This window comes from Drosophila mauritiana, chromosome 2R (assembly GCF_004382145.1).
Source record: "Drosophila mauritiana strain mau12 chromosome 2R, ASM438214v1, whole genome shotgun sequence".
Taxonomy (NCBI): Eukaryota; Metazoa; Arthropoda; class Insecta; order Diptera; family Drosophilidae; genus Drosophila; species Drosophila mauritiana.
In genome coordinates, this window is record NC_046668.1 from 22,246,917 (window position 1) to 22,270,381 (window position 23,465).

A 23,465-nucleotide genomic window follows, 5' to 3' on the forward strand; every position below is an offset into this window, starting at 1 on the left:
TTGCGCATATACTAAAATCACTTTGAAAAGTACCGGCTGGATAGCCTGGCCACATTATAGCAGTTTTGTTAATAAAAACAATTTTTGCGGCTTCCTATTTACAATTTCGCCGAAAAAAATGGAAACAATATTGAACACGCAGTTCGATCAGCTACAAAAGGCCATAGAGGGAATTAAGGAGGCGAAGAGCAAGGTAAGTCCGATTTTCGTGCCCGAGTACAGCTCTAAATCCGTCCAAATCCGTCACGAGCAGGGACAATCCACGGATGAGGCTCGCATTGCCACCACATTGATGTTCGTGGCTCTGAAGCACGCCAACCGCGAGGTGAAGCACAAGATCAAGGCGGGGCGCGACAAGCTGCACCTGGAGAAGTGCAAGGTGGACCTCAGCCGGCTGCAGCTGCAGAATCTGCTGTACGAAGTGAGCCACCTGAAGAAGGAGATTGTGCGCTGCCAGAAGTTCAAGAGCAGGGACACCAGCTTGGAGCTGCTCTCGGACGCCGAGTACTCCAGCGAGCTGCCAGACATGGCCAAGGACGAGGAGGAGTTGTCCAGCCACAAGCAGCACCTTCATCGCCTCGACTGCGAGCTGCGTCTGCGAAAGGCACTCGACAAGCAGTACAGCGCCCTGCTGAGCTCCAAGCAGGAACTGCTCCAGGACAATCTGAGCCACGCCCAGCGGTACGTCTCGTTCGCACCCGCATTGCGCACTCTGCAGAGCGCCACAAAGCCGCTGCACGATGCACTCCAGCTATCCCTAGACGTGGAATGGAAGCTAAGCGCAGTGGTCAAGTACCTGCCCAAGCCGCTCTACGTTTTGTTCATTGTCCTGCAATCGCTGCAGCGGGTCAGCGAGGAGCAGTCCTTCACCGCCGAGGTGGTTGGCTATGAGAGCGAGGCCCAAATGCAGGAGTTGCTTAAGGAAAAGAAGTTCTCCACGTTGAACTACAGACACACTAAGAAGGAAAGTGGAGAGCGGGATAAGGTTGCGGAAAAAACCAACTTGGACGAGGCACTTGCTCCTCATCCACTACACATTTGCTTGACGGTAGGAAGCCACGGTTTACTAGTTCCAAAACATTTATTAATCTAAACTTTGAAGATTGGAGCCGCTGGATCGAATCAGCTCGTTTTGCAGATTCGCTACTTCGACTTCATCAAGTGTGCCACTGTCTGGGGCCAACTTAACTGCTCCGGGAATTCCAACGGCCAGGCGTAAGTTTGGAACACACCTGGGAAAGAATCGCATAAATAATTTGGCATTTTTCCACAGTGACGCAAACTTCGTTCACCACCTCTTGCGGCATTTGTACCCCAATGACTTGGGCAATGAATTACCCATTCCGGGAATCCAATACGAGGTAAGATCTTCCGTATCCAACGTTGGACAATTAATCAAACTACGCTCTTCCAGCTACGAAGCTCGGATTTAACAGCCGAGGAATGTGTGCGCTACCTCAAGGCCAAGGACTACGGAAAACCCTTCTGTTGGCTGCAAAGCATGTGCTCGATTGCAACCGTCAACAGTTCGATGCTGTACAACCACGAACTGAACTTGAACAAGAACAACAAGGAGATTATTGACCGCATTGCCAGGCGCTTGAACTCTTGGCAGCGCTTAAGCCAGCAGATTCGCGGGCTGACCTTCAAGGATATCGATTTGTATAGCTTGAAGGAGAACATCTATCCAGCCGGCCTGTCGTGCAGCCTCGTCCAATGGACTGCCATCACACACGAGGAGCTTCACTCGCAAATCTCAGACGCACTTAATACTTCGACAGCGGACAAGGGTATTACGTACAACTCTTACCGCGCTGTCATCGTCCGGGGATCCGCCAAAATGGAGTGCTTCATCAGAATACCGAGTAACTATCCACTGGAGATGCCTCTATGGATTCTGAATGTGCACTGGAACGGATGCCTTACCGCGCAAAACAATTCGGCCATCAAGGTTTGAGCTTGTCGATCATTATCCTTGAATTAGCTTTTAAACTTGTAATCCTCAGATGATGGAGTTCTGGACCAACTCCCTGCAGCCCAAGCAGTTGGAGCCCAACCACTGCGTCTTGTACGCGCAGCTCTTCCGCACCATCTACAGCTTCGATATATTCCTCGAGACCGAGGGATCCATGCAAAACACCATTGAGTACAACAAGGAGAAGCCTTACATAAGCGCCTTCGCCAAGCGGAGCCGCTCCCGCCCCTACAAATACATCAAGAAGGGATCGGTCTTCGCGTTCAAGCAGTGACAGTTGAAAAACGAATTCGTACAACACAAAGCGCCAATGCAGTTACTAAACGTTCTCACAGTTGCGTTTATTACGATTAGTAATACAATAAATAAGTAACATTTAAAGCTAGCTACGGCTTCATTGGCAGTTGATCTTCTGGGAAGAGGTCGCCGCCAAGGATCCGGGAGGTAGGGCCGTCGCAGAAGGGTTCTCAACCGCCTCCCGACTCTCGTCCGGCATCACTTTGTCCACGACGTGCTTGACGATCAGCCCGTCGTCACCCAGATAGCAGACGGAGTAGCCGTCGTACCACGCCTCCTGATCCTTCAGCACCTCCTTCAGCTGCCAGATCTTGTACTTCCAGAACTGGAACATGACCTTCAGGCCGGAAATGCCCCGCACTCGCCACCTTATCCGCACTGTGTAGTCGTCCTGGTGCTTTGTGATCTTGAGCACCTCGAACTTCACGTAGGCGTACTTCAGATGGCCCACCGTCCGCAGGATGGCGATCTGTTTGACGTAGTGGTACAGGCCCACAGTGTGCTTGCCCGTAATGTTGTTCTGGAAGATCAGGCCCGGGCTGTAAATGGAGTAGTCCAGGGGCTCCACGAACAGCTTTGGCAGCGTGGTCCTCAGGACCTCGTAGGCTCTATCCAAATCCTCGGGCTTACGCTCGTTCTCCTTGGGGTTCCCAGGCAGCCTCTCCGCGTTGGTGCTCTCGTAGGCCCTTCGACTTTGCTGGAGGTTATTGGCGGCATGGCTGTTTAACAACTGTTGTGGACACTTCGCCGTCGCTGAAGCACTTAGCCGCATGGCGGACGCCCACGCCCGCTCCTTGGAGCACCAGTTGGCCATCCAGCTGCTCCTTCTTATTGATGAAATCCCGAAATTTCGCAACATCTTGCAAGGACTTTGTGTGCTACTTCCTTCACCGGAACTGGGTTTCCCTCGAATCAGATCTGCCTCGTCTGCAGATCACACCATTCAAATTGGACTTAGATCCTGGATACTCGGCTATTATTCGTTTGCGGCCCTCAGGAATTTGACGTGCTCGTGTTTAGGTAACAACATTTGGAAATAAAATACTCGGCAAAAATCATATGGTCGTTGGGCCGCAGTGTGGCCAGACTGTGTGTAACGACCTAATGGCTGAGAGTGCCAGTGTATATGTTAGGGGAACTCCCGTTGTCCAGGGCTGTCATACCCGATTAGTTTCAAAAATTAACTTCCGCAACCGGAAGTCATGAAGTGAGATACGAAAAATATAACTTATTTGGGTGGAATTTAGTGTGTCAAGCTCATTACATGAAATATGTTGTCTCTTTTTGAAAGTTCGATAAGCTCAAACACTTTTTCAAGCTTTTCACCTATGTAAATACATGGTTTTAGAGTTTTCTTATGCGGTTTTCTTGGTTGTTCTTCTGATAAATGTTTTGTACCTCAACAAGCATCGAATCCAGGCACTCGCATCCGCATCGAATCCCACAGGAGGCGTGTGACGAGAAACTGTTGCACTTTACAGTACTAAATGGTTTCGTGCGCAGACTTGCTGCGCAGACCAATTTGTTACAAGCTCGAATCACACACAAATCTGGGGGCATACACATATATCTGTCTGCAGGTAAACACGTTGTTTACAGCCACCCAGCTATATAACACTAATTTGAGCTGGGGAGCTTTCGCTGGCTGAAAAATCGACTTTTATTTGAGCTTAAACCCATAGAGCCTCGTACTATGACGCGCTAATCGGTGACCGTATTATTGAGTGCCAAATTCTCGACTTAGTTGCAATGTCTACTCGACTCTGCTAGCCCTAGTATTGAGAAAAATCAATAGGAAGTAAATAAAAATGCTGCATGCCTGAAACTCGCTTTGCGGATACTCTTTAACTACGTATAATCAATTTTTCTATTGGTAACTGAGCTATCCAAGATGTACGGAATCACTCAATCAACTGTGAACGTAAGTACCCAACCGGCTGTCCGGGATAACTTTCCATTCTAGTGCTAAGCGATTATTGATTGGCCTTGAAACCAAACCAACTGCCAATGTGGGCTCTCCTTCTTCCCCTCTCCAGAATCAACGCTTTCGAGTTCGTGATATGGATAACGAGCAGATCATGTCCACTTTTGGGAACATAGGTCACCTGCTGAACATTGCCGTGGAGCGATTTATAACCATTGGCGAGATCATCGCCGAGGAGAATATTGACATCAAGGGAGACATGTACGAGGCGGCGAAGGAGGCCAGAGATGCGGGTAAGAAGCCATCCTTTCCAGCCTGGTACATCCCATTCATTGTATTTCATTGTGTGATAGGAAAATCGATTGAACGACTTTGTGATATTTCACCTCTAAGCGGCATGGAGCTGCGCCACCACATCGAGCCCCTAAAGGACTATGGAGCCATCATTTTGGCGGCCCGCTCCCTGCTGTCGTCCGTCACGCGCATCCTACTGCTGGTCGACATCATAGTTGTGAAGAAGCTGCTGACCGCCAAGAAGCGGGCCTCCGAGAGCCTGGAGAAGCTGGAGTCGGTCATGAACTTCACCGAGTTCGTGCGGGCCTTCTCCGTGTTCGGAACCGAGATGATTGAGCTGGCCTACCTCACGGGCCACCACCGCAACTCCTTCAAGGAGGAGCGGCGGCGGGCGCAGATGTTCTCGGCCCGCCAGATACTGGAGAAGTCCATCGCCATCCTGCTGACGTCCTCGAAGAACAGCCTGATCCACAGCGACTGCGTGATCGTGAAGGAGAACCGCGACACGGTGTTCTGCCAGATCCGCAGGGCCATGGACCTCATCCACTTCGTGGTGAAGGACAGCATCTTCGACTCGGCCAAGCACATGCCCTTCGAGAAGCAGGCGAGCAACCCGAACTACGAGAACGAGAGCATCTACACGACAATAAAGCGCATTGTGAACCTCATCAAGCGGTACAAGTACCAGATGAGCTACTACGAGGGCTCTGGCGAGGGCAACAACAACTCCGACGCCTACTTCAGTTTCCTGGACGATGACCTGTGGAAGTCGGAGAAGAACCTGCCCTCCGCGGCGGGCGGCGGCCGCATGGTGAACAACACGAACTTCAGGAAGCACCTCAGCTCCGAGAGCCTGGACCTGCGCGAGGAGCTCTCGCTCGCCTTCGAAAAGCTGTTCGAGAAGGCGCACGACTTCACCGACTCCCCCTACATCAGCCACAACCACCGGAAGAACATCCTCTCCTACTGCGACAACTGCAAGCTGGAGTTCGACCTCTACCTGAACACCATCATGAAGGATCAGCACGAGGGCGGCGGCGGAGTCGGTGGAGTGGGTGGAGTGGGTGGAGTGGGCGGAGGCCAGGTGAAGGGTCGGTCAGATCCCGAACTGGGTATGCTGAGCAGCCTGGAGGAGCTGTGCAAGCAGCTGGTAGTCTCCGTGTCCAGCCAGATCGAGGACTTCAACGAGTCGCTAAAGATCTGCTCCAAGCTGGTCAAGTCGTTCCACGTGCTGGCAACGAACTACGACATCGACAATCTGAACCAGCGCTCCTCGAAGTTCCACGACTGCTGCGACCACATCTTCGACATCTGCAAGCTGCTGCAGCACATCGCGCCGACGGAGCGGCTGCAGGTGCAGGCCAAGTGCCTGGCCATCAACCTGCGGATCTACGGGCCGCAGGTCTTCATCGCGGCCAAGATCCTGTGGAAGTACTCCAACAGCAGTGCGGCCAACGAGAACTTCGAGTCCTTCTCGGACATGTGGAAGTGGCTGACGAACGAGATCTCCATGATCGCCAAGAAGATCCTCGTCTCGATCAACACCACCAAGGGTGACAGAGAGGTTGATGCTGAGGTGGGTTGCTGCCCAGAGTGGGCAAGGTAGTCACTAACTTACTTCCGATCTTCCCCAGAAATGCGAGAGCTCCTCAGACAAACTAACAAAATCCGGTGTACCTGCAACAGAAGACGGAGAAATGGTTGAGTATTCTGGCCTCGAAGGCAAGAACAACGGAGATCTGAACACATATCAATCAAAATGGAGCGAAGACTTGTCGGACGACAACGACATACTGAAGAGAGCCAAGAACATGTCCGCGATGGCTTTCCTAATGTATCAGTTTACCAAGGGCAACGGTTCTCTAAGAACAACTCAGGATTTGTTTACTCAAGCCGAATATTTTGCGGAGGAGGCCAATCGACTTTACAAGGTCCTCCGCCACTTTTCATACCAGGTAATTGTCGGCGGATAGTGGGCATCCATGTCGCTAACTCTGGACTTGTTTAGGTTCCCGCCAGTGACAACAAAAAGGATCTCCTCAACATTTTAGATAGAGTGCCGACTTTTGTCCAAGCACTCCAGTTTACAGTCAAAGACCACACGGTTGGGAAGGCCGCCACTTTCGTGAAGGTCGACCACGTCATCAGGGAAACCAAGAACCTTATGAACGTTATAAACAAAGTAGTGTCGAAGTGCTTTGAGTGCGCAACTAAGGTAAATAGGCCGAGGCAGGCCCACGCGGCCATTTCCTACATGTAGTGGATACTACAGACTCTTTCGATGTGTATGATTTCTATAGTTTACTGTGATATTAAAGCATGCATTATTACAGGTATGATTTTAGAGCTTTCGTTTGTTGCCAGAGGCGCAGGAGCAGCCTTTGGTTTTTGAGGATGTGCTCCAATCCCCGTTTCTGAACTCTCAATCTTATTAGTTACATCTCTTAGTTTCGACTTTGCTAATGTAGATGGCGCTGTATCTTAATCTTAATCGCTAACTTTCTGTTTTACGCATGTATGTACATATGTATCTTGATGTATTGAGTTTTGAGTTGAGTTGAGTTGATAGCTTGATAAGATCCCCCAAAGTGTGTTTATCTAGCCCAACTGTGAGCCTTAACCAACGATTGGTTTTGGCCACTCATGAGCTGCAGTGCCAGCTCCTCTACTAACTCCACCCTAATCCTAATCCTTGCTCCGCCTTGCAGTACAAACTAAATTTAACTGGCATAACCGGAGGACTCACCTCGGAGCGGTCGAACGAGAACATGGCCGGCGGCATGTGCGATTCCAAGGGGACGACGAGCAGCAGCGACATTCCCTGACATTACGGGATGGCTCGCCGAGCCAAGGGGGATGCGCGGAGGACGAGGGTGTCCTTCCTGCTGTTCTGAGAGGAGCCCGGGGGTTTTGCTATCGTAGTCTACACTGTTGGCACTGCATTCCGTTCTGTGTACGCGTATTAGTTGCGGCCGCTTCTAGCGTTGATTAATGTCGAAAACTTTATTAACATACGAGTCCAATTAGTTGTTTCAGCAGCACGATCTTATATGCATATTTTGTTTCACTACATTCGAAGTTACGGCAATAAAGGTAACGCAGATGCAGATACATATGTATCTCGAGCTCTTTCACTGGGTCTACAAGTCGGTGCGTAGATAGTTCCTGCTGCTTTCGTTCACGATGTGGGTGCGGGGCACCATGTTGCAGCAGCTCGTCTTCGGTTCCTGCGAAAGATTGTACACCTTGAGGGCCACTGTTTCCTTCGACTGGTCTGTTTGGGCGGTGGAGTCCCTCAGCTTCAGCAGGTTCTTGAAGAACATCAGGTCCAGGGCGAACAGAGCGGCGCAGACGAAGCAAAGTGCTCCCAATGCGTAGGCAAAGACCAGCAGATCCTCGGACAGCTGCTCCACCGTGAAGAATATCAGCAGTCCTGGAGGAGAGAGTTCAGCACTCTGACATTACTGCATCCTAGGAGCCATATTACCCTCTATGGTGAAGAACAGAACGCCGCAGGTCAACAGAATTATCTCACAGGTGCCATAGTTCGAGGTGCCCCCGATGATCCTAAGGGGAGATGGTCTTAGCATAGCATGAATGTTCATAGTCACTGGACAGTTACCTTGTGAGCAGCAGCACGGCTGCAATGAAGGTGTAGCCCACGAAGGTCAGCGTGCCGAAGTCATCGCCCTCCTTCGACCAGGAGATGCTGTTGAGGAGGGTCCACTCCCTGGACTGCTTCTTGTTGATGGCGAACACCCGTTCCGAGTGCTTGTCCGACAATCGCTTCACAATCAGGGCCGCCACCGTGGCAATCTAATGGGGATGTACATATCTCTATCATTCAAGGTTACTCAAAGTCTCCTTCTAACTCGAAGATACTCGCCAGCTGGAGAACTTTGGTGCAGATGCATGCTGGTAGCCCCATGTTAGACGATCTTGACGTGCACTTTGCTACTGCAGCACGTACGTTCCGAATCCGCCTGACCCATGCAAATTTTCTCACATTCGGTTTCGCAGTTTAGCGTGGGAAAAGACGAACTCAAAGAAGTTGGCCTCATGGCCCATAGCCCATAATAGCCCAAACCTTGAACTGCTGAACGAATCGAGTACATCTGAGCATCTGTGGGCAATTGCTGTGCCGCCTATGCTTCCTATCAGCAGTGTAAATATTTATTTAATTAATATATAAGTTTATATGCCCCATAAACAAAAAGCGAGACAAAAGCAGAGGCTTTTATGCTCTTTCTTATCAGCGCGATTACAGAAAACAAGCACAGCGATCCATCCGGATTGCGATCGCAAGATACTCTGATTGGACTTACCTAACTATACTACTTGAAAGTCCCCAATAGGCTGTGCGAGCGAAGCTCTCAACGAAGTCCAAGTACCCCACTTTTGCAGGGCTATCGGGCGGGGAAGCCATAAAGTTCATCACGGTGCGATCCTCAGTTTCGTGGAGGCAATCGGCGTGTAGAAAGCAATCCCGGCGTATCGCACTTAGGATCGCAGCTAGCAATTAATAAAATTATAAGCTGTAACCAATACCGTAATATGATGAGCGTTTGCATAATTGGGGCCGGAACCGCGGGTCTTTGCTGTGCCCGCCACTCGATTGCGAATGGGTTCGAGACCACTGTGTTCGAGCTATCTGACCGAATCGGCGGCACCTGGGTTTACAATGAGGCAACGGGGGTGGTCAATGGCATCGATGTCCACAGCAGCATGTACAAGAACCTACGGTACGAAAATCTTTCGATAAATCATTTGATATTCTAAGTGTTTTCGGGCTTCTCCAAAGAACCAACCTGCCCAAGGAGGTAATGGGCTTTCCGGACTTCGAAATCGGGGAAAACAAGGCTTCCTACGTGAGATCCGACGAGATCTGTGACTTCCTCAACCAGTACGCGGACCATTTTGACCTGAAGAAGCACATCAAGTTCAATAGCTATGTGATTCGAGTGTTGCAGAGGAAAACAAAGTGGCAAGTAAGTTGTGGAGTTAGCCACATATGGTATATGTAGTATATCCACCTAACTGAAACGTTTGCAGGTGCTCTTCAAAGACTTGGCCACCAACAAGATAGAGTTCCAGTACTTCGACAAGGTCTTGGTGGCCAATGGCCACTACCACACCCCGAACTATAGCAAAATTCCAAATATGGAAAGCTTCAAAGGGCAGTTCCTCCACAGCCACGACTTCAGGAGTAGGGAGGTTTTCGAAGGTAATTAAGGAAGAACCTCTATTAGCAGAGGTTATTTCACATGGTTTTCTATTCCGCTCCAGGTAAATCCGTTCTGGTCATTGGAGCTGGTCCCAGTGGTATGGACCTTTCGAACATCATTTCCCGATCGGCGGATCGGGTTACCATAAGTCATCACTTGACCGATATCGGGCAACACATATTCTTCGAGAACGTCCAGCAGAAGCCCGATGTGCGGGAGCTCGATGAGAAGGGAGCCTTCTTCGTGGACGGATCCTACCAGGAGTTTGACACCGTCTTCTTTTGCACGGGCTACAAGTACGCCTTTCCCTTCCTGACCGTTGACTCGGGCATCTATGTGGAGGACAACTACGTCCAGGAGCTGTACAAGCAGTGCATCAACATCAGGAACCCCTCCATGGCTCTGGTCGGACTGCCGTTTTACGTTTGTGCCGCCCAAATGATGGACATCCAAGCGAGGTTCATCATGAGCTACTACAGCAGATCCAACGAGCTGCCGTCCACGGAGGATATGCTCAAGGACACGCGCGATAGGATGGGCAAACTGTGGGCGGAGGGACTAAGGAAACGCCATGGCCACATGCTGGGTCCCAAGCAAGTGAGATGCGAGTTGACCTTACTGCTCTATCTGGTTATTAACTTCATTATTATTAATTATCAAGGTCGACTATTTCACGGACTTGTCGCAAACTGCAGGAGTTAAGAACATAAAGCCTGTGATGACCAAATTGCACAACGAAAGCAGCAAGTGCTTCAATGAGAACTTGCTCCATTTCCGGGAGGACAATTTCGCGATTCTGGACGACGAGACATTCGTTAAGCTCAACTAGATCCTGAATGAATAATCAAAAGGAGAAATATATTGAAAAACGGCATTTTTCGACTTCCCTTCGAAATAAAATACACTTCCAATTCTTGTATTCCATACAGTTTAAAAAATGAACTTTTATTCTCGAACAAACAATTTTTGAACGCCGGCAAACATTTGTTTGAACATGTTTGTTGGTATTTTTCCAAACAGCTGATTGCGGGCAGCGCACTTTCAGCAGCTCTGGCCACACTCGCCCGTCTCCTCGCAATCACCTTCTTGCATAATTTTCGGAACACCTCACTTCGCTTTCAAAGTTCGCTGATTTAGGTCGGGTCTTCAAAAGTGGAAAAGCGCCTCGTCATGCAGTGTCCGTTCCTGAACCGCTTCACCGCCAGCTTCATCCGCAACTACGCGGAGACGCTGTGCCAATCCTACGGGAGCCACTGTCCCGTAGTTGGGAAGACCTTGGTCTCCGGCGAGAAGAAACTTTCACTCGTCGCCGCAAGTGTTACAAGGTCTCACTCGACGGGGGCGAACGCCCATGCCAATGCTGGTGGCCCCGCACCTGCAAACGCCCCTGTCCCCGCCTCCGCGGATCCTGGCAAGGCATCCGCCAAGGAGACCTTTCCCTACGAGCGCTTCTTCAACGAGCAGATCATGAAGAAGAAGCGGGACCACTCCTACAGGGTCTTCAAGAAGGTGAACCGCCTGGCGGGCGACGGGCTCTTCCCCCACGCCCTGGAGTACTCGGAGCGGACGGAGAAGCCCATCACGGTGTGGTGCTCCAATGACTACCTGGGCATGTCCGCCCACCCCGGCGTCAAGAGGGCCGTCCAGGACGCGCTCAATAGGCACGGATCGGGGGCTGGCGGCACCAGGAACATTTCGGGTAACTCTCTTCACCACGAGCGCCTCGAGAGTAAGCTGGCTGAGCTCCATCAGAAGGAGGCAGCGCTGCTGTTCACGTCGTGCTTCGTGGCCAACGATTCCACTCTCTTTACGCTCGCCAAGCTTCTGCCTGGGTGCGAGATCTTCTCGGACGCAGGGAACCACGCTTCCATGATTATGGGCATAAGGAACAGCGGGGTTCCCAAGCACATCTTCCGGCACAACGACGTGGACCACTTGCATCAGCTGCTGAAGCAGACGGACAAAAGCGTGCCCAAGATCGTCGCATTCGAGACGGTACATTCCATGACGGGGGCAATCTGCCCGCTCGAGGAGCTACTTGACGTTGCCCACGAGCACGGGGCCATCACGTTCATCGACGAGGTGCACGCCGTGGGATTGTACGGCGACCACGGGGCCGGTGTCGGTGAACGGGATGGTGTGCTGCACAAAATGGACATCATATCGGGCACCCTGGGCAAGGCGTTCGGCAACATTGGTGGCTACATAGCTGGCACCCATAACCTGGTCGACATGATCCGGTCGTATGCGGCTGGCTTCATCTTCACCACCTCACTGCCGCCGACTGTGCTGTGTGGCGCCCTGGAGGCCGTCAATATCCTGGCATCGGAGGAGGGTCGCCAGCTGCGCCACTTGCACCAGCGGAACGTCTCCTACCTCAAGAGTCTGCTGAAACGAGAAGGTAAGACGTAATTCTGGCATTTATGTAACTCGAATTGAAGGTTATTCTCGCACTTTCGTTTTATTTTAAGTAATGGCTATACATATATAAATATAGAAAGAGACACTTAACTTTCAGTTTACTGACTGCACATATACATTGGCCCCATTTCAGGTTTCCCCGTCGAAGAAACGCCCAGCCACATCATTCCCATTAAGATCGGAGACCCTCTGAAGAGCAGTCAAATCTCAAACGTGCTGATCGAACAATTCGGACACTACCTGCAGTCGATCAACTACCCAACCGTCGCCCGGGGCCAGGAGAAACTGCGGCTGGCCCCCACCCCGTTCCACACTTTCGAAATGATGAACGCCCTGGTTACCGATCTGAAGAAAGTGTGGGAAATGGTGGACCTCTCTACAAACGTCCCGCTTTCGCCCAACGCATGCATGTTCTGCAACTCGGAGAGCTGCTGGCACCAGGACACCTCGCCGGACCTGGAGTGTGGCATTCCCAACTGCCCTCGCCTGGAGATCTCGCTTGCAGCATAGTTGCCTCTTGGAAACACGACATTAAATGAAGCATTCGAATTATAAAGCTATGCCTAAATTATCTGTGCGGTTTTGGACAAATAAACAATGGTTTTGGTGCAATATACATAAATGACGAAATTTCAATTGGAATGGGCTAAGCTGATTGATGACGCTTCTATAGGGGGTGATAAGACATGGACTAGAGAGAGTGTCACCTTCGTTGGGAAGTTGCGTGTTTCTCGTGCCAGCTTCATGCAAATGGTATTCAAATTGGGGAATTGCGTGGAAATATTTTCATTGAACCTTGATCCACACTCGTAAGCACTTAAAGGGCTTACCTTGTTTGAAATATTTATATGAAATTAGTCGCATATCAATTTCAGCAGAGGCAGGGTGAATCAGCACAATTATTCCTGATAACCATGACCATCCCATTACGGGCCAATGTTTTTGATAATACCACAATAGATAATGCTCCGATTTTATACACATTGATTAGAGTAGATTTTGTACACATTTAGTAAGATCTATAGCGCCAGAGACTAGCCTAACAGCTGGAGATCGTAAACAATGATTCTACCAAAGAGATCAGTGCTGGACTCGAAGACGAACTTCAGCTTTGAGCAGGCTTTTTCCCGGACTGATTCCGCGATCGGGAAGACCTGTGGGGAGTTGATATCTTCTGGGTAGAACGGTTCTTGGTGAATTTGGGCTCCGTCAGCGGAGTACATGATCAGTTCGGATTTTTGGCCAGAGAATCCGCCTTGGAACTGGAAACTAAATCCTGAGACTTTCTGTGGCTCCTCCAAGCTAAGGGTAATGAATTGGGGGGTTCCCTGAAATGGCCGTTTGGAGTTAAATTATTTTTTTTTCTTAATTCTTTGGATGATACCTCATCTGAATTCCAAGAAGTTTCTTCCCGCGTATCAAACATGAACTGCTTTCCGTGCTGCTTCACATCTTTGTTTAAAACCGAGCTCACCCTGCAAACTATATGTTAACTAAAGGGAGTTACAAAATAAAACGAGGAGTACCTGCAGCTGTACTTGACTTTTGTCAAAATATTCATAATTCAATAAAAATAGGACATAAACAAATCGGAGACCGCGAGGTTAGAGGCATTAGAGATGGGCAACAATCAAAAATCACCTAAAATATTTTTGTACAGATTTTTAACTCCAGACTTAAGAAATCGCTCTAAAATATAGCTTTTTTTCCTAACTTTATAAAATATGCATGATTCTTATTAGATTTTTGAAATAAACCCGTCAGATAAAGATATATCGATATTATAGATACAAGACCAAGTATTGATTTTGCAGCCCTCGTCGAAAAAGCAAAACAGCTGGCAGTTTAAACAACATTTTCATTTTTTTTGTTGACTTATCTTTGAAGTTGAGATGATAAAAGCCATACTCGTTTTTAACAATCACGGGAAGCCGCGGCTATCGAAGTTCTATCAGTATTTCGTAAGTACTGCGACATATAATCCAGTTCCTAATAAATTGTCACTATCTTTTGTAGGATGAAAGCCTGCAGCAACAAATAATCAAGGAGACTTTCCAATTGGTGTCCAAGCGGGACGATAATGTTTGCAACTTCCTGGAGGGCGGAAGGTGAGCAATACTATTAAGCAAATACCCGGAATATCTTAAAGCTCCTCTACCTCCACCAGTTTGATTGGCGGATCGGATTACAAACTCATCTACAGACACTATGCCACGCTGTACTTCGTTTTCTGCGTGGATTCCTCGGAGAGCGAACTGGGAATCCTGGACCTGATCCAGGTGTTCGTGGAAACCCTCGACAAGTGTTTCGAAAACGTGTGTGAGCTGGACCTGATATTCCACGCCGATGCCGTCCACCACATCCTCTCAGGTTGGACAAGCCACTTTAGCAATTCATTCAGATTGAGCTATATTGACTTCGTTTCAGAACTGGTTATGGGCGGAATGGTCCTGCAGACAAATATGAACGACATAATGGCCAGGATCGAGGAGCAGAACAAGATCGTCAAGCAGGAGGCGGGCATCTCGGCTGCACCTGCCCGTGCTGTGAGCGCCGTGAAGAGTATGAACATTCCGCAACAGATTAAAGACATCAAGCTACCTGATCTGCCACAGGCCATTAAGGACTTTAAGTTCTGACAAATGTACGTCTGATAAAACTCTATCGTAATCTGTTGAATCTAGTGCTTTTTCGCAGTCCTTCATGAATTTCCAACAGCTGTCGACTGTTCCGTAATATTAGGTCCCACGTACTCTATATAACTCCCCTACCATAATAAAAATGCAAATGAATTACCAGTAGCGAGAACAAGTCTTACGATTTTGATAGCTTAACAATGCGAAGTTCCCACTTCCGTTTTATATAGAATGGTGTTTAAAATGTACATACAAATTGTCTTGCGTATTCGCATGATCTGTGTGCTGCATATATTTAAGATTTATACCTAAAAGGGTGTCCGCTGCATTAAACATGTTCATACATCTACAATCAACTGTTTGCAAGATCATCTTCTTCGCCGACTTCCAGCATAACTTGCATTATTTTCCGCTTCAACCTCTTGCGCGATACTTCAGAGTTCAGGTTGCGGAATTCACTGGCGATTAGTTCGCCAAATGCGTCCCATTGATCCCGACCACTTAATGGTATGTGGACGGGAGCGGGAGCAGCTGGAGCTTCGACAGTTCGATTTGGATCAACGAATTTGGAAGACGGCGCAGGTTCAGGAGGCATGGGAATGGGTTCGCTGACCTTCGGAGGCTGACAGATTTCCGCATCGTTCTCTATGATCATGGATTCTAGACTTTCTATAGAGGATTGGCTCTGCTTTTCCACATCCTGATCTGGGTAGCACATGTCCAGCTTCGATACCAATTTCTACCAAAAACCAGGATAGATTGGTTAACTTATGGGCTAAAGATTTCGAATTAAAGAGCCCACCTTGCCCGGAGGACCTTGTTGATAGCCTGGTCGTGGTTCTATAACAGATCGCAGGAACATCAGCGTTTTGAAGTGCTCCCATCGGCAAGCCTTCTCGGAATCTCGATCTCCTCCCGACTCCTCGAGCCTCCTCTCCAACTTCTTGAACTCCGCATTGAATTGATTGCGCAGGTTGTGCACCTTCTTGCCATAGTCGTGTTTCGTTATTCCGAGCGAAGCGCAGATGGAATCGATGGCTTTAGCCCTGCAATCTTTGTTTTTATACAGCTCGGAATAGTGGTTCCACAAGCAGTCCGATGAGCGGTAAAGTTCGATTAGCTTGGCGATCTTCTCCCGCGTCCAGATCGTCTGCTTCCTCCTCTGTCTTTTGGTCAGTTGCGTTTCGCCCAGCTCCTCGGATTTATTTGGCATCTCAGCAAACTAACAACAAACTGTCAATATGCATCGAATTTTATTACAGTGCACATTTGGGATGGGCGAGTCTGAACTATCGAAAGTAAACAGCAATCGATAGCACCCTCATCACAGCAATGCAGTATTTTTTCAAGTACTTAAAAAAAAAAACAAACGATGAATAGTTTTATGATCTATTAACTAAGAATTTAGTTTTAGATATTTAACTGAGCAAAAGTAATAGCTATCAATTAATACAACATTGAAATCCGATAGCTCCGTACACACCATTCAGTCGTATCTTTCGGTCCTATCGACTAGTCGATAATTCTCATCGCAATTAAATGGATGTACTTCAGTATATAAATAAAATAAAGTAAAATAAGCAAATCCGCTGGAATATGCAAGCGCGTTAGGCGAAAACAATTGGAAAATGTGTGCGGGACACCAGGACCGACTATAGACCGTTTTCCGCGCTGGCTATGGTGACGAGGGACCACAGAACTGATAAATCCTAGGCCGACGCCCACTGAACACAGTTTCCTGTACAGGAGTGTAGTTTTGGATAAACGCAATTTTGGTAATTAGGGAGCGGTAGGCGCGTAGCTGGCAGTAAAGTACCTCCACTCTCGATTCCAGACATACCGGATAGGGCGCTAGCGAACCTCGAACGTAAGCGCAATGTCACAAGTAATACCAAACACGCCCACACCCCAAATGCTGACGACATCAACGCCCATAGAACCCATGAAACCACCACCAGCGTTTCCCACGATGAGCGGCGCAAACATACACGAGCAGGCGTCCGATTTGATACTGCGGGCCTCGACGATTTTTGAGGACGTCAAGCACGACCAGGCGAATGTGGAGAATGTGCCCCATCACGGAATTGAGACTGAGACGGAGGACGACTCGCACTACGGCGGGAACGGCAACTCTAAGATCCGCATAATGCCCAGTGTGAAGCTAATGGCCACGGCGCTCGCCTCCGATCCCAAGCGCAAGTTCGTCTGCCCGTATGACAACTGTACAAAGAGCTACGGCAAGAGCTCCCACCTGCGGTCCCACCTCACCTGGCACACGGGCATCAAGCCCTTCGTCTGCAGCGAGCCCAAGTGTGGCAAGGGATTCACGCGCTCCGATGAGCTCAACCGGCACCTCCGGACGCACACCGGCGAGAAGCCCTTCGAGTGCATCCAGTGCACCAAGAAGTTTTCCCGCAGCGACCACCTCACCAAGCACCTGGCCACCCACGACCGCCAGCTAAAGGGCAGCACCCCGAAGCGAACAGTACCGAGCAGCAGTGGCGGAGTCCGTCTCAAGCCTCCGAAGAAGCAGATTCATTCGGAGTCGGACTCGGGCTTCCACTTCATGGCCGCCATGGTTGGTTGCGGGGAGCCGAGCATGGAGCAACACCACCAGCAGCAGCATAACCAGCACCAGCAGCCCGGGAGCATTATCGACATACACCACAAGCCGATAAAGATTAAGCTGGAACGGCCAGAGCACAGCGACAAGTACCAGATCGTGGCTCCTGAACACCAGATGGAGAACCATGGCCAAAACCAGAGCCAGTTGCCCGATTTCCTTAACCAGGCGAAGCCCGAGGTAAAATACGAGCCGACCGAAGAAATTGTAAATACCCTCTCTCAGCTACCGCCGGCGGACGGACCCGGCACGTACGGAATGCCCCAGTTCGTCCAGGATCGGCCCTTCTACTGCCGGCAGTGTGAGAAGCGATTCAAGCGGCAGGACGACCTTAACCGGCATATACGAACGCACACCGGAGAGAAGCCCTACGCCTGTCAGCAGTGCTGTCGTCGGTTTGTGCGGAGCGACCACTTGAAAAAGCACCAGCAGACGCATTTGAAGATACGATAGTTTCATAGTTACTCCTTACTCCTTAAGTCGCTAGCCATTGGCATCCGCATCCAATCGATATTGGCTACCACACGGGCGTGTGTCGGGTGACGCACACAGTACAATAAAATTAAATAAATTCGCAATCTAACTATATTCCTATGCAAGATCAGCGCCGGCTCTCAAATCTCAATTTGTATGTATGTATGTAAATAAGTCGTATGCAATTTAATTTTAGCTCTAACTGTTTGTGTTTGCCAGAACATGAAGACATACATCTGTATTTCTGAAACTCTTGCTGTTTCTTATTTTCTGGCTACTAAGCTCCCCGTATCTATTAATATAATTTATTTTAGTAAACCTGTTTTACATATTAATGGGCCAATTGATGGGGAACTGATAGCTCATCAGGATCAGGATTCCAGTTTGGAATTTAGAAAATGATTAAGAATGGCATATAGGAATGAATAATAGATATATGTATAATTTCTGATAAATCAAAGATTCATCGTCTATCGGTTCGGTTGATAGAATCGCTTTATCGATAATAGCACTACCATCACCATTGGCGTTTGATTCAGAGTTTTAAGAAATGTTTTGCACTGCCTAAAGCAATTACACGATGTGCGACTTTGACGCCTTGTGGGCGGATGTACTGAGAATCTTTCCGGTTTTGGGTGGAGCGGTAGGTTTATTCCTTCGGTTCAGTAATAAGGATTGGCGCTAGTACTCAATAACTCTTACAGAACGCTATATCCAATGATCCGGTTGAGGAGAATGTATTCCAAAATGTTCGCCAGCACCTGATGATGTTGGGCAGCATAGACACCTTCGCGGCGCTTGTGGACCTGGAAATCCAGTCGACCATTCGGAATGTCCTGGTGCCGAAGTTCTGGAAGCACATCCACGACTGCTTGGTCTCGTCTAAATTGCAGGGCTGGATTAACGACCAAGCTCTGGCCATAGAAGCACTGCCCGATAAGAACGGACTGTTCACCCAGTTCATCGACGCCATCAATGAGCTGCATGACAGCTTTCAGAGCCTGATGCAGGTGAAGCCCAGGCTGATCCAGCTAGTTGGAGCTGAGAAAAAGCCCGCCGGAAAGACGGTGAAGCTCATGCAGGAGGATGGCATTAAGAACTGCTTAAGGGACTGCTTGCTGGCTCAACTACCACCCAATTTCAGTGTGGTCGTTGGGGCCTTCTACTGGGTGCACTTTAAGCTCTTCACCAAGGCCTCAAATCTCGCCTTGACCACAGTTGGTATGGATCCGATACATACTCCTGTGGTTCCCATGCTCACTTGCTTTCCACTTCAGACTCTGATGTGTTCGATGAGCTCCTCTGCGTTGGCTGCAACTTCGAAGCAGAGCAATGCTGCTGCCAAAGGCTGACGGATATGGTTAACAAGACGAACATGAAGCTCTTTGAGATGAATCTCATAGACCGTCTAACTGGGAGTGCTCTAACCGCTCTCATCAAGCTCAAAATCAAGGAGCACATCAGCGACACATGCATGGGAATCTTCGACAGAAGTCATCTTAAGCAACTGGAAACTGTGAGTGGAATGGGATATCCTTCTGTTGCCATAAATTAACTACTTAAGTAACTCATTTATCGTTGCAGTGGCTATCGGATGTTATAATGTCATGGCTCACAAACATATTCACGGAATGGAAGTCTAAGGACAGCATAACCGATATCGAAGTTCCCGAGTCTGTAAAATCCTTCAAAGTCAAACTGACTTACTTTATGTACGAAACGTTTGCCCAAAGCGTTATTGGTCAGTTCTTCAGCATTATAATTGGTATGTTTCCTTAGATTCAGTCAAGAGTCCCCAAACTACATGTATTTATTTGTAAACAGACTATCCAGATTCCATTCCGGCTATAGATGACTTAAAGATTTGCATGGAGAAAATCGATATGCGAGTCTACCTCACTGAATCCCTTAGGAGCTCGCTAGAGGCAAGGATTCTGCATCCTGGAGTCAACACCATGGACATATTAACGGGTTACGTGGCAGCCATCAAAGCTATTCGCCATCTGGATAGTACCGGAGTCATCTTAGAGATGGTAACGGCTCCAATCAAAGATTACCTGCGGAAACGAAACGACACAGTGCGACGCGTAGTCACTGGGCTGACTGAAGAGGGGCCCACGGACTTGTCCGAGGAACTCGCCAAGGGAGAAACAATTAAGGAATGCAAGGACTCGGGTGCCGATGAGTTCAGCAACTGGGAAAATTGGCAACCCGATCCGTTTGGTATAGATGCCAGCATTATGCAGTACAACAGCTCGCGGAAGATGAGATCGGCCGACATTATATCGATGGTTGTAGACATATACGGCAGCAAGGAGTTGTTCATGACAGAGTATCGCAATCTAATGGCGGACAGACTGCTGGCCCAGTTAGATTTCAATTCCGAAAAGGAAATTCGAAATCTGGAACTGCTGAAGATCCGCTTTGGCGAATCGCTGCTGCACAGCTGCGAGGTGATGTTGAAAGACGTAACCGACTCCAAGCGAATTAACGCGCACATCCACAGCGATGGCGACCGAACTGAAAGTGAGTGACTCTTAACCTTCAAAATGTGAACGTGGCTTTAACGAAAACATCTCATTTTAGATCAGTTGTTCGACATCTCCTCTCTGATTGTTTCTGCCCAGTTTTGGCCGTCCTTCAATAAAGAAAGCCTCCAACTTCCTGAGGAGATTGAGAATGAGTTTAAGAAGTACACCAAGGCTTACGAGGCGTACAAGGGAAACCGTACGCTCAACTGGCGTACAGTGACGGGTCGTGTCAATATTGAAATCGAGATCGGGGATCGGACCATGGAAATGGTTGTGAGCCCCATTTTGGCGGTTATTATATACCACTTTCAAAATAAGAGTACGTTATTATAGGGCAGTGAAGTTCTACAGTTTTACAACCGCATGGTCATATTTTTCAGATGAATGGGCTATCGAGGATCTTAGTTCCATTACGAAAGTTCCAGCGTCTGCACTGCGGCGTCGTCTCAGTTTTTGGCAAAACCACGGGTTGATCTCGGAAACGACCCCCGGAATATTCACGCTGCTGGAAAAGGAATCGGAGAAGTCTCAGTACGAGGACATGAGTCTGGCAGAAGCTGACGAAGAGGATTTGGAATCCGCAATGGCTTCTGCCAGCGATCAAAGGGAAGAAGAACTCCAAGTAAGTGGTAGCAAAAGTGCCTCCTTCCGGGTTTTTCTTATGCAATTATGCCACGCAGGTTTTTTGGTCCTATATTGTTGGAATGCTCACGAATCTGGACTCCATGCCAATTGACCGAATCCACCAGATGCTGAAGCTGTTCGCCTCCCACAGCGGCGGAGTGGAGTTTACTCAGGATGAGCTGAAACACTTTCTGCAGCGAAAAGTCAGGGAGCACAAGCTAATATTCTCGGGTGGAGTTTATCAATTGGCCAAATAAGTTGCGGAGATTACCAAAACCAAGTTGCAACGACTGAAGGAATCATGAAATAAATAATGAATAAACGCAAGAATCATAAACGTTTATGAAATTTACTGTTCCATGTTAAACGTACATTTTTCCAAACTGCCGTCTTATCTATTTCTATTCAGAGCTTATCTCTCTCACCCACGTACACACACAGCCTTTGCCCAAACTTGTTTGGCTTGGGAATTCGGAACAGAATGCAAGCAATCTTATGTGAAAAGAACACACAGTAAAATACGTCTAATGCTTAATTTATTTCAAGTTATATTAAGGTATATGCTAATCCCGTTATCAACAAATTCAAACTGCTTAGGGCTCTAAAACTAAAGGCGAAGAAAGGTGTACTTGGTTTTGATATACTTTACAGGGTTAAACAGTTTTTGGCTTCATAAAATCAATCACGAACGCAGTGGCTAAATCGATCCCTTTATACACGCAAACAACTTGTAATTTAATGCTGTAATCGTTCTAAACTGTAATCTGTACATCAAAAGTTACATCAGGTATGCGGACCGGCTAGTCCTCGTGCAAGAATCGAGCTTGGTAGACACGTTCTCGGTGAACTGGGGTCAGGACGGCGTTGAGAATGGGTGAAATCCGTCGAATCCGCTGCTGAAAGCGATCCCGATCCCGCGCCATTACCTGCCATTCGCTCTTCCTGGCAGCCCGATAAGCGTAGTCCCAGGCGAGCATTACGTGAACTTCGGGTTTCATGTTGAAACGAACCTGTGGGCATAAATTGAAAATTAGATACGCCAACTTATGCTGCGCAAAAGCCTTCTTCACCTTCTTGACAGGAGTCGAGCTGTCGTCGCTGCACTGGCAGGCCTTTAGCTCCTCGGTATCCTCATCCTCACCGCATGCTGTAAACTGCACGCTGCTGTCGTCGTCATCATCATCCTCGTCTTCCTCGACATCCTCATCCGCCTGCTCTGCGTCGTCCTCAAAGCAAATGAAGCTGTCCTCACTGCACTCGGAAATACTACGCTGCCGCTGCAAGGAGCTCTTGGGATTCGATCCTTGCGAACAGCCAGCGTTGTTGTTCCGGTCACTGGAGGCTTGACTAGTGGGGCACTCCTCCGCGGTTTCCTTAAAGCCGTGGTGCGGATGCAGGTCAATAAAGAAGTAGCACGAGGACGGCACGCAACGCCGCAAGGCGTCCAACTCGATTCCCGCCATCTTGGCGCCCGGCGGACTCTGGGCGTTGACGCACTTGTGCAGGGCGGTCTGCATTTGAGTTACTACGTCCATGGCCATTAATTTGAAGGACATCATGGTGGCCAGCGGATTCAGGGGGTCTGGCTGCAGGGTTGGGATCCTTAAATCCTCGGGGACCTCGAGCGGTTTGACCTCGGGTGCTTCCTGATGCACCTTGTTTGGCTTCCACAGTGTACGTGATCCAGCGGAGAGGGGACGTGACGGCCCGAACCGATATTGCTCGTAGATAGGGGAACTCATGTTTGCAATCAGGCGGAGAACAAAGAGGAAGGGGTCAAACAGCGCGCCCATAAGGGTATGAAATTTCGACATCTGAACTTAAATACACAAGTATGCGTTTGGTGTGGTGGGAATCCCTTGCGAATGGCCATTTTCTTGAACTTGGCTTTGGGGGGCATGGTGGCCAGCTTAATTTGAGACACACTTATCCATGGTTACTGCGATTAACTAATGTAATATGGAGTGAAATAACGCACATATATGGTGAAATGTTACGTATGTCGTGCATCCGATCCTTTGCACTTTACTGTTTTTCAGTTGTAGGCTAGTTCTGCTTTCGTTTGTAGCGTATATAGCGAAATATAGAGTCCAGGCACAATAATATTCAGAGTTTTACACGTTTTATACCAGAATAGTTCCATACTTTTTCACTAGAGCTGAAAATATATCGATAACAGACGTTGAATCACCTTGGGTATAGTTGTTTTTGTGACCATTCACTCACGCACCCCACAAATTCGTCCCATTCAAAACGGGCAATAGCAGCCTATCGATAGGCATTTAATTTTGAAATTTTTAATCGGGCTTTCAAGATTTATTTAGATAAGAGGATTTTAAACATTATTTTTTTTAAACAATATTAGGTTGTTTTGTATTTAAATTTTAAATAAATTTTCCTTACTGATTGAAAATGTGTTTATTGTTGATAATCTGATTTTG

The 23,465-nt window shown here is 48.5% G+C and overlaps 12 protein-coding genes across 14 annotated transcripts; 7 read left to right on the forward strand and 5 right to left on the reverse strand.

Moving 5' to 3' along the window:
- The first annotated feature begins 50 nt into the window (after positions 1 to 50).
- LOC117136942 (THO complex subunit 5) lies at positions 51 to 2,360 on the forward strand. The gene is made up of 6 exons (XM_033298089.1): positions 51 to 193; positions 254 to 1,048; positions 1,103 to 1,215; positions 1,274 to 1,361; positions 1,415 to 1,951; positions 2,007 to 2,360. The coding sequence occupies exons 1-6, from the start codon at positions 119 to 121 to the stop codon at positions 2,247 to 2,249; spliced, it is 1,851 nt and encodes a 616-aa protein (XP_033153980.1). The 5' UTR covers positions 51 to 118; the 3' UTR covers positions 2,250 to 2,360.
- On the reverse strand, positions 2,287 to 3,470 carry LOC117136943 (uncharacterized protein C6orf136 homolog). The gene has a single exon (XM_033298090.1). It carries the CDS (start codon positions 3,129 to 3,131, stop codon positions 2,370 to 2,372), a length of 762 nt encoding a protein of 253 aa, XP_033153981.1. The 5' UTR covers positions 3,132 to 3,470; the 3' UTR covers positions 2,287 to 2,369.
- Positions 3,471 to 3,838: 368 nt separating this feature from the next.
- LOC117137539 (alpha-catulin) lies at positions 3,839 to 7,538 on the forward strand. Its single transcript, XM_033299036.1, has 6 exons — positions 3,839 to 4,193; positions 4,309 to 4,489; positions 4,550 to 6,066; positions 6,125 to 6,445; positions 6,499 to 6,705; positions 7,199 to 7,538. Exons 1-6 carry the CDS (start codon positions 4,164 to 4,166, stop codon positions 7,313 to 7,315), a joined length of 2,373 nt encoding a protein of 790 aa, XP_033154927.1. The 5' UTR covers positions 3,839 to 4,163; the 3' UTR covers positions 7,316 to 7,538.
- Positions 7,479 to 8,599, reverse strand: LOC117137540. Its single transcript, XM_033299037.1, has 4 exons — positions 8,377 to 8,599; positions 8,113 to 8,306; positions 7,978 to 8,057; positions 7,479 to 7,923 (listed from the first exon to the last, which is right to left on the reverse strand). Exons 1-4 carry the CDS (start codon positions 8,416 to 8,418, stop codon positions 7,631 to 7,633), a joined length of 609 nt encoding a protein of 202 aa, XP_033154928.1. The 5' UTR covers positions 8,419 to 8,599; the 3' UTR covers positions 7,479 to 7,630.
- Positions 8,600 to 8,956: 357 nt separating this feature from the next.
- On the forward strand, positions 8,957 to 10,635 carry LOC117138120 (senecionine N-oxygenase). The gene is made up of 5 exons (XM_033299981.1): positions 8,957 to 9,232; positions 9,292 to 9,478; positions 9,543 to 9,714; positions 9,777 to 10,312; positions 10,377 to 10,635. The coding sequence occupies exons 1-5, from the start codon at positions 9,045 to 9,047 to the stop codon at positions 10,542 to 10,544; spliced, it is 1,251 nt and encodes a 416-aa protein (XP_033155872.1). The 5' UTR covers positions 8,957 to 9,044; the 3' UTR covers positions 10,545 to 10,635.
- A 135-nt stretch (positions 10,636 to 10,770) lies between these two features.
- Positions 10,771 to 12,758, forward strand: LOC117138119 (5-aminolevulinate synthase, erythroid-specific, mitochondrial). Its single transcript, XM_033299980.1, has 2 exons — positions 10,771 to 12,116; positions 12,270 to 12,758. Exons 1-2 carry the CDS (start codon positions 10,886 to 10,888, stop codon positions 12,644 to 12,646), a joined length of 1,608 nt encoding a protein of 535 aa, XP_033155871.1. The 5' UTR covers positions 10,771 to 10,885; the 3' UTR covers positions 12,647 to 12,758.
- Positions 12,759 to 13,097: 339 nt separating this feature from the next.
- Positions 13,098 to 13,772, reverse strand: LOC117138125 (nuclear receptor 2C2-associated protein). 3 transcript variants are annotated; one of them, XM_033299987.1, is made up of 3 exons: positions 13,663 to 13,772; positions 13,521 to 13,611; positions 13,098 to 13,464 (listed from the first exon to the last, which is right to left on the reverse strand). In XM_033299987.1, exons 1-3 carry the CDS (start codon positions 13,695 to 13,697, stop codon positions 13,171 to 13,173), a joined length of 420 nt encoding a protein of 139 aa, XP_033155878.1. In that variant the 5' UTR covers positions 13,698 to 13,772; the 3' UTR covers positions 13,098 to 13,170. The 3 variants fall into 3 exon arrangements, with proteins under 3 accessions (XP_033155878.1, XP_033155879.1, XP_033155880.1); XM_033299988.1 differs by having other exon boundaries at positions 13,521 to 13,618; positions 13,663 to 13,743; XM_033299989.1 differs by having other exon boundaries at positions 13,667 to 13,740.
- A 186-nt stretch (positions 13,773 to 13,958) lies between these two features.
- LOC117138124 (AP-3 complex subunit sigma-2) lies at positions 13,959 to 14,941 on the forward strand. Its single transcript, XM_033299985.1, has 4 exons — positions 13,959 to 14,097; positions 14,153 to 14,244; positions 14,304 to 14,506; positions 14,564 to 14,941. The coding sequence occupies exons 1-4, from the start codon at positions 14,029 to 14,031 to the stop codon at positions 14,773 to 14,775; spliced, it is 576 nt and encodes a 191-aa protein (XP_033155876.1). The 5' UTR covers positions 13,959 to 14,028; the 3' UTR covers positions 14,776 to 14,941.
- Positions 14,929 to 16,063, reverse strand: LOC117138123. Its single transcript, XM_033299984.1, has 2 exons — positions 15,575 to 16,063; positions 14,929 to 15,511 (listed from the first exon to the last, which is right to left on the reverse strand). The coding sequence occupies exons 1-2, from the start codon at positions 15,983 to 15,985 to the stop codon at positions 15,125 to 15,127; spliced, it is 798 nt and encodes a 265-aa protein (XP_033155875.1). The 5' UTR covers positions 15,986 to 16,063; the 3' UTR covers positions 14,929 to 15,124.
- A 192-nt stretch (positions 16,064 to 16,255) lies between these two features.
- LOC117138121 (zinc finger protein 436) lies at positions 16,256 to 18,120 on the forward strand. The gene is made up of 2 exons (XM_033299982.1): positions 16,256 to 16,547; positions 16,607 to 18,120. Exon 2 carries the CDS (start codon positions 16,649 to 16,651, stop codon positions 17,846 to 17,848), a length of 1,200 nt encoding a protein of 399 aa, XP_033155873.1. The 5' UTR covers positions 16,256 to 16,547; positions 16,607 to 16,648; the 3' UTR covers positions 17,849 to 18,120.
- A 257-nt stretch (positions 18,121 to 18,377) lies between these two features.
- Positions 18,378 to 21,365, forward strand: LOC117138118 (anaphase-promoting complex subunit 2). The gene is made up of 8 exons (XM_033299979.1): positions 18,378 to 18,512; positions 18,574 to 19,090; positions 19,147 to 19,385; positions 19,454 to 19,634; positions 19,694 to 20,395; positions 20,456 to 20,719; positions 20,781 to 21,022; positions 21,081 to 21,365. Exons 1-8 carry the CDS (start codon positions 18,450 to 18,452, stop codon positions 21,279 to 21,281), a joined length of 2,409 nt encoding a protein of 802 aa, XP_033155870.1. The 5' UTR covers positions 18,378 to 18,449; the 3' UTR covers positions 21,282 to 21,365.
- A 178-nt stretch (positions 21,366 to 21,543) lies between these two features.
- Positions 21,544 to 23,197, reverse strand: LOC117138122. Its single transcript, XM_033299983.1, has 2 exons — positions 22,095 to 23,197; positions 21,544 to 22,034 (listed from the first exon to the last, which is right to left on the reverse strand). The coding sequence occupies exons 1-2, from the start codon at positions 22,836 to 22,838 to the stop codon at positions 21,825 to 21,827; spliced, it is 954 nt and encodes a 317-aa protein (XP_033155874.1). The 5' UTR covers positions 22,839 to 23,197; the 3' UTR covers positions 21,544 to 21,824.
- Between the last annotated feature and the right edge of the window lie 268 nt (positions 23,198 to 23,465).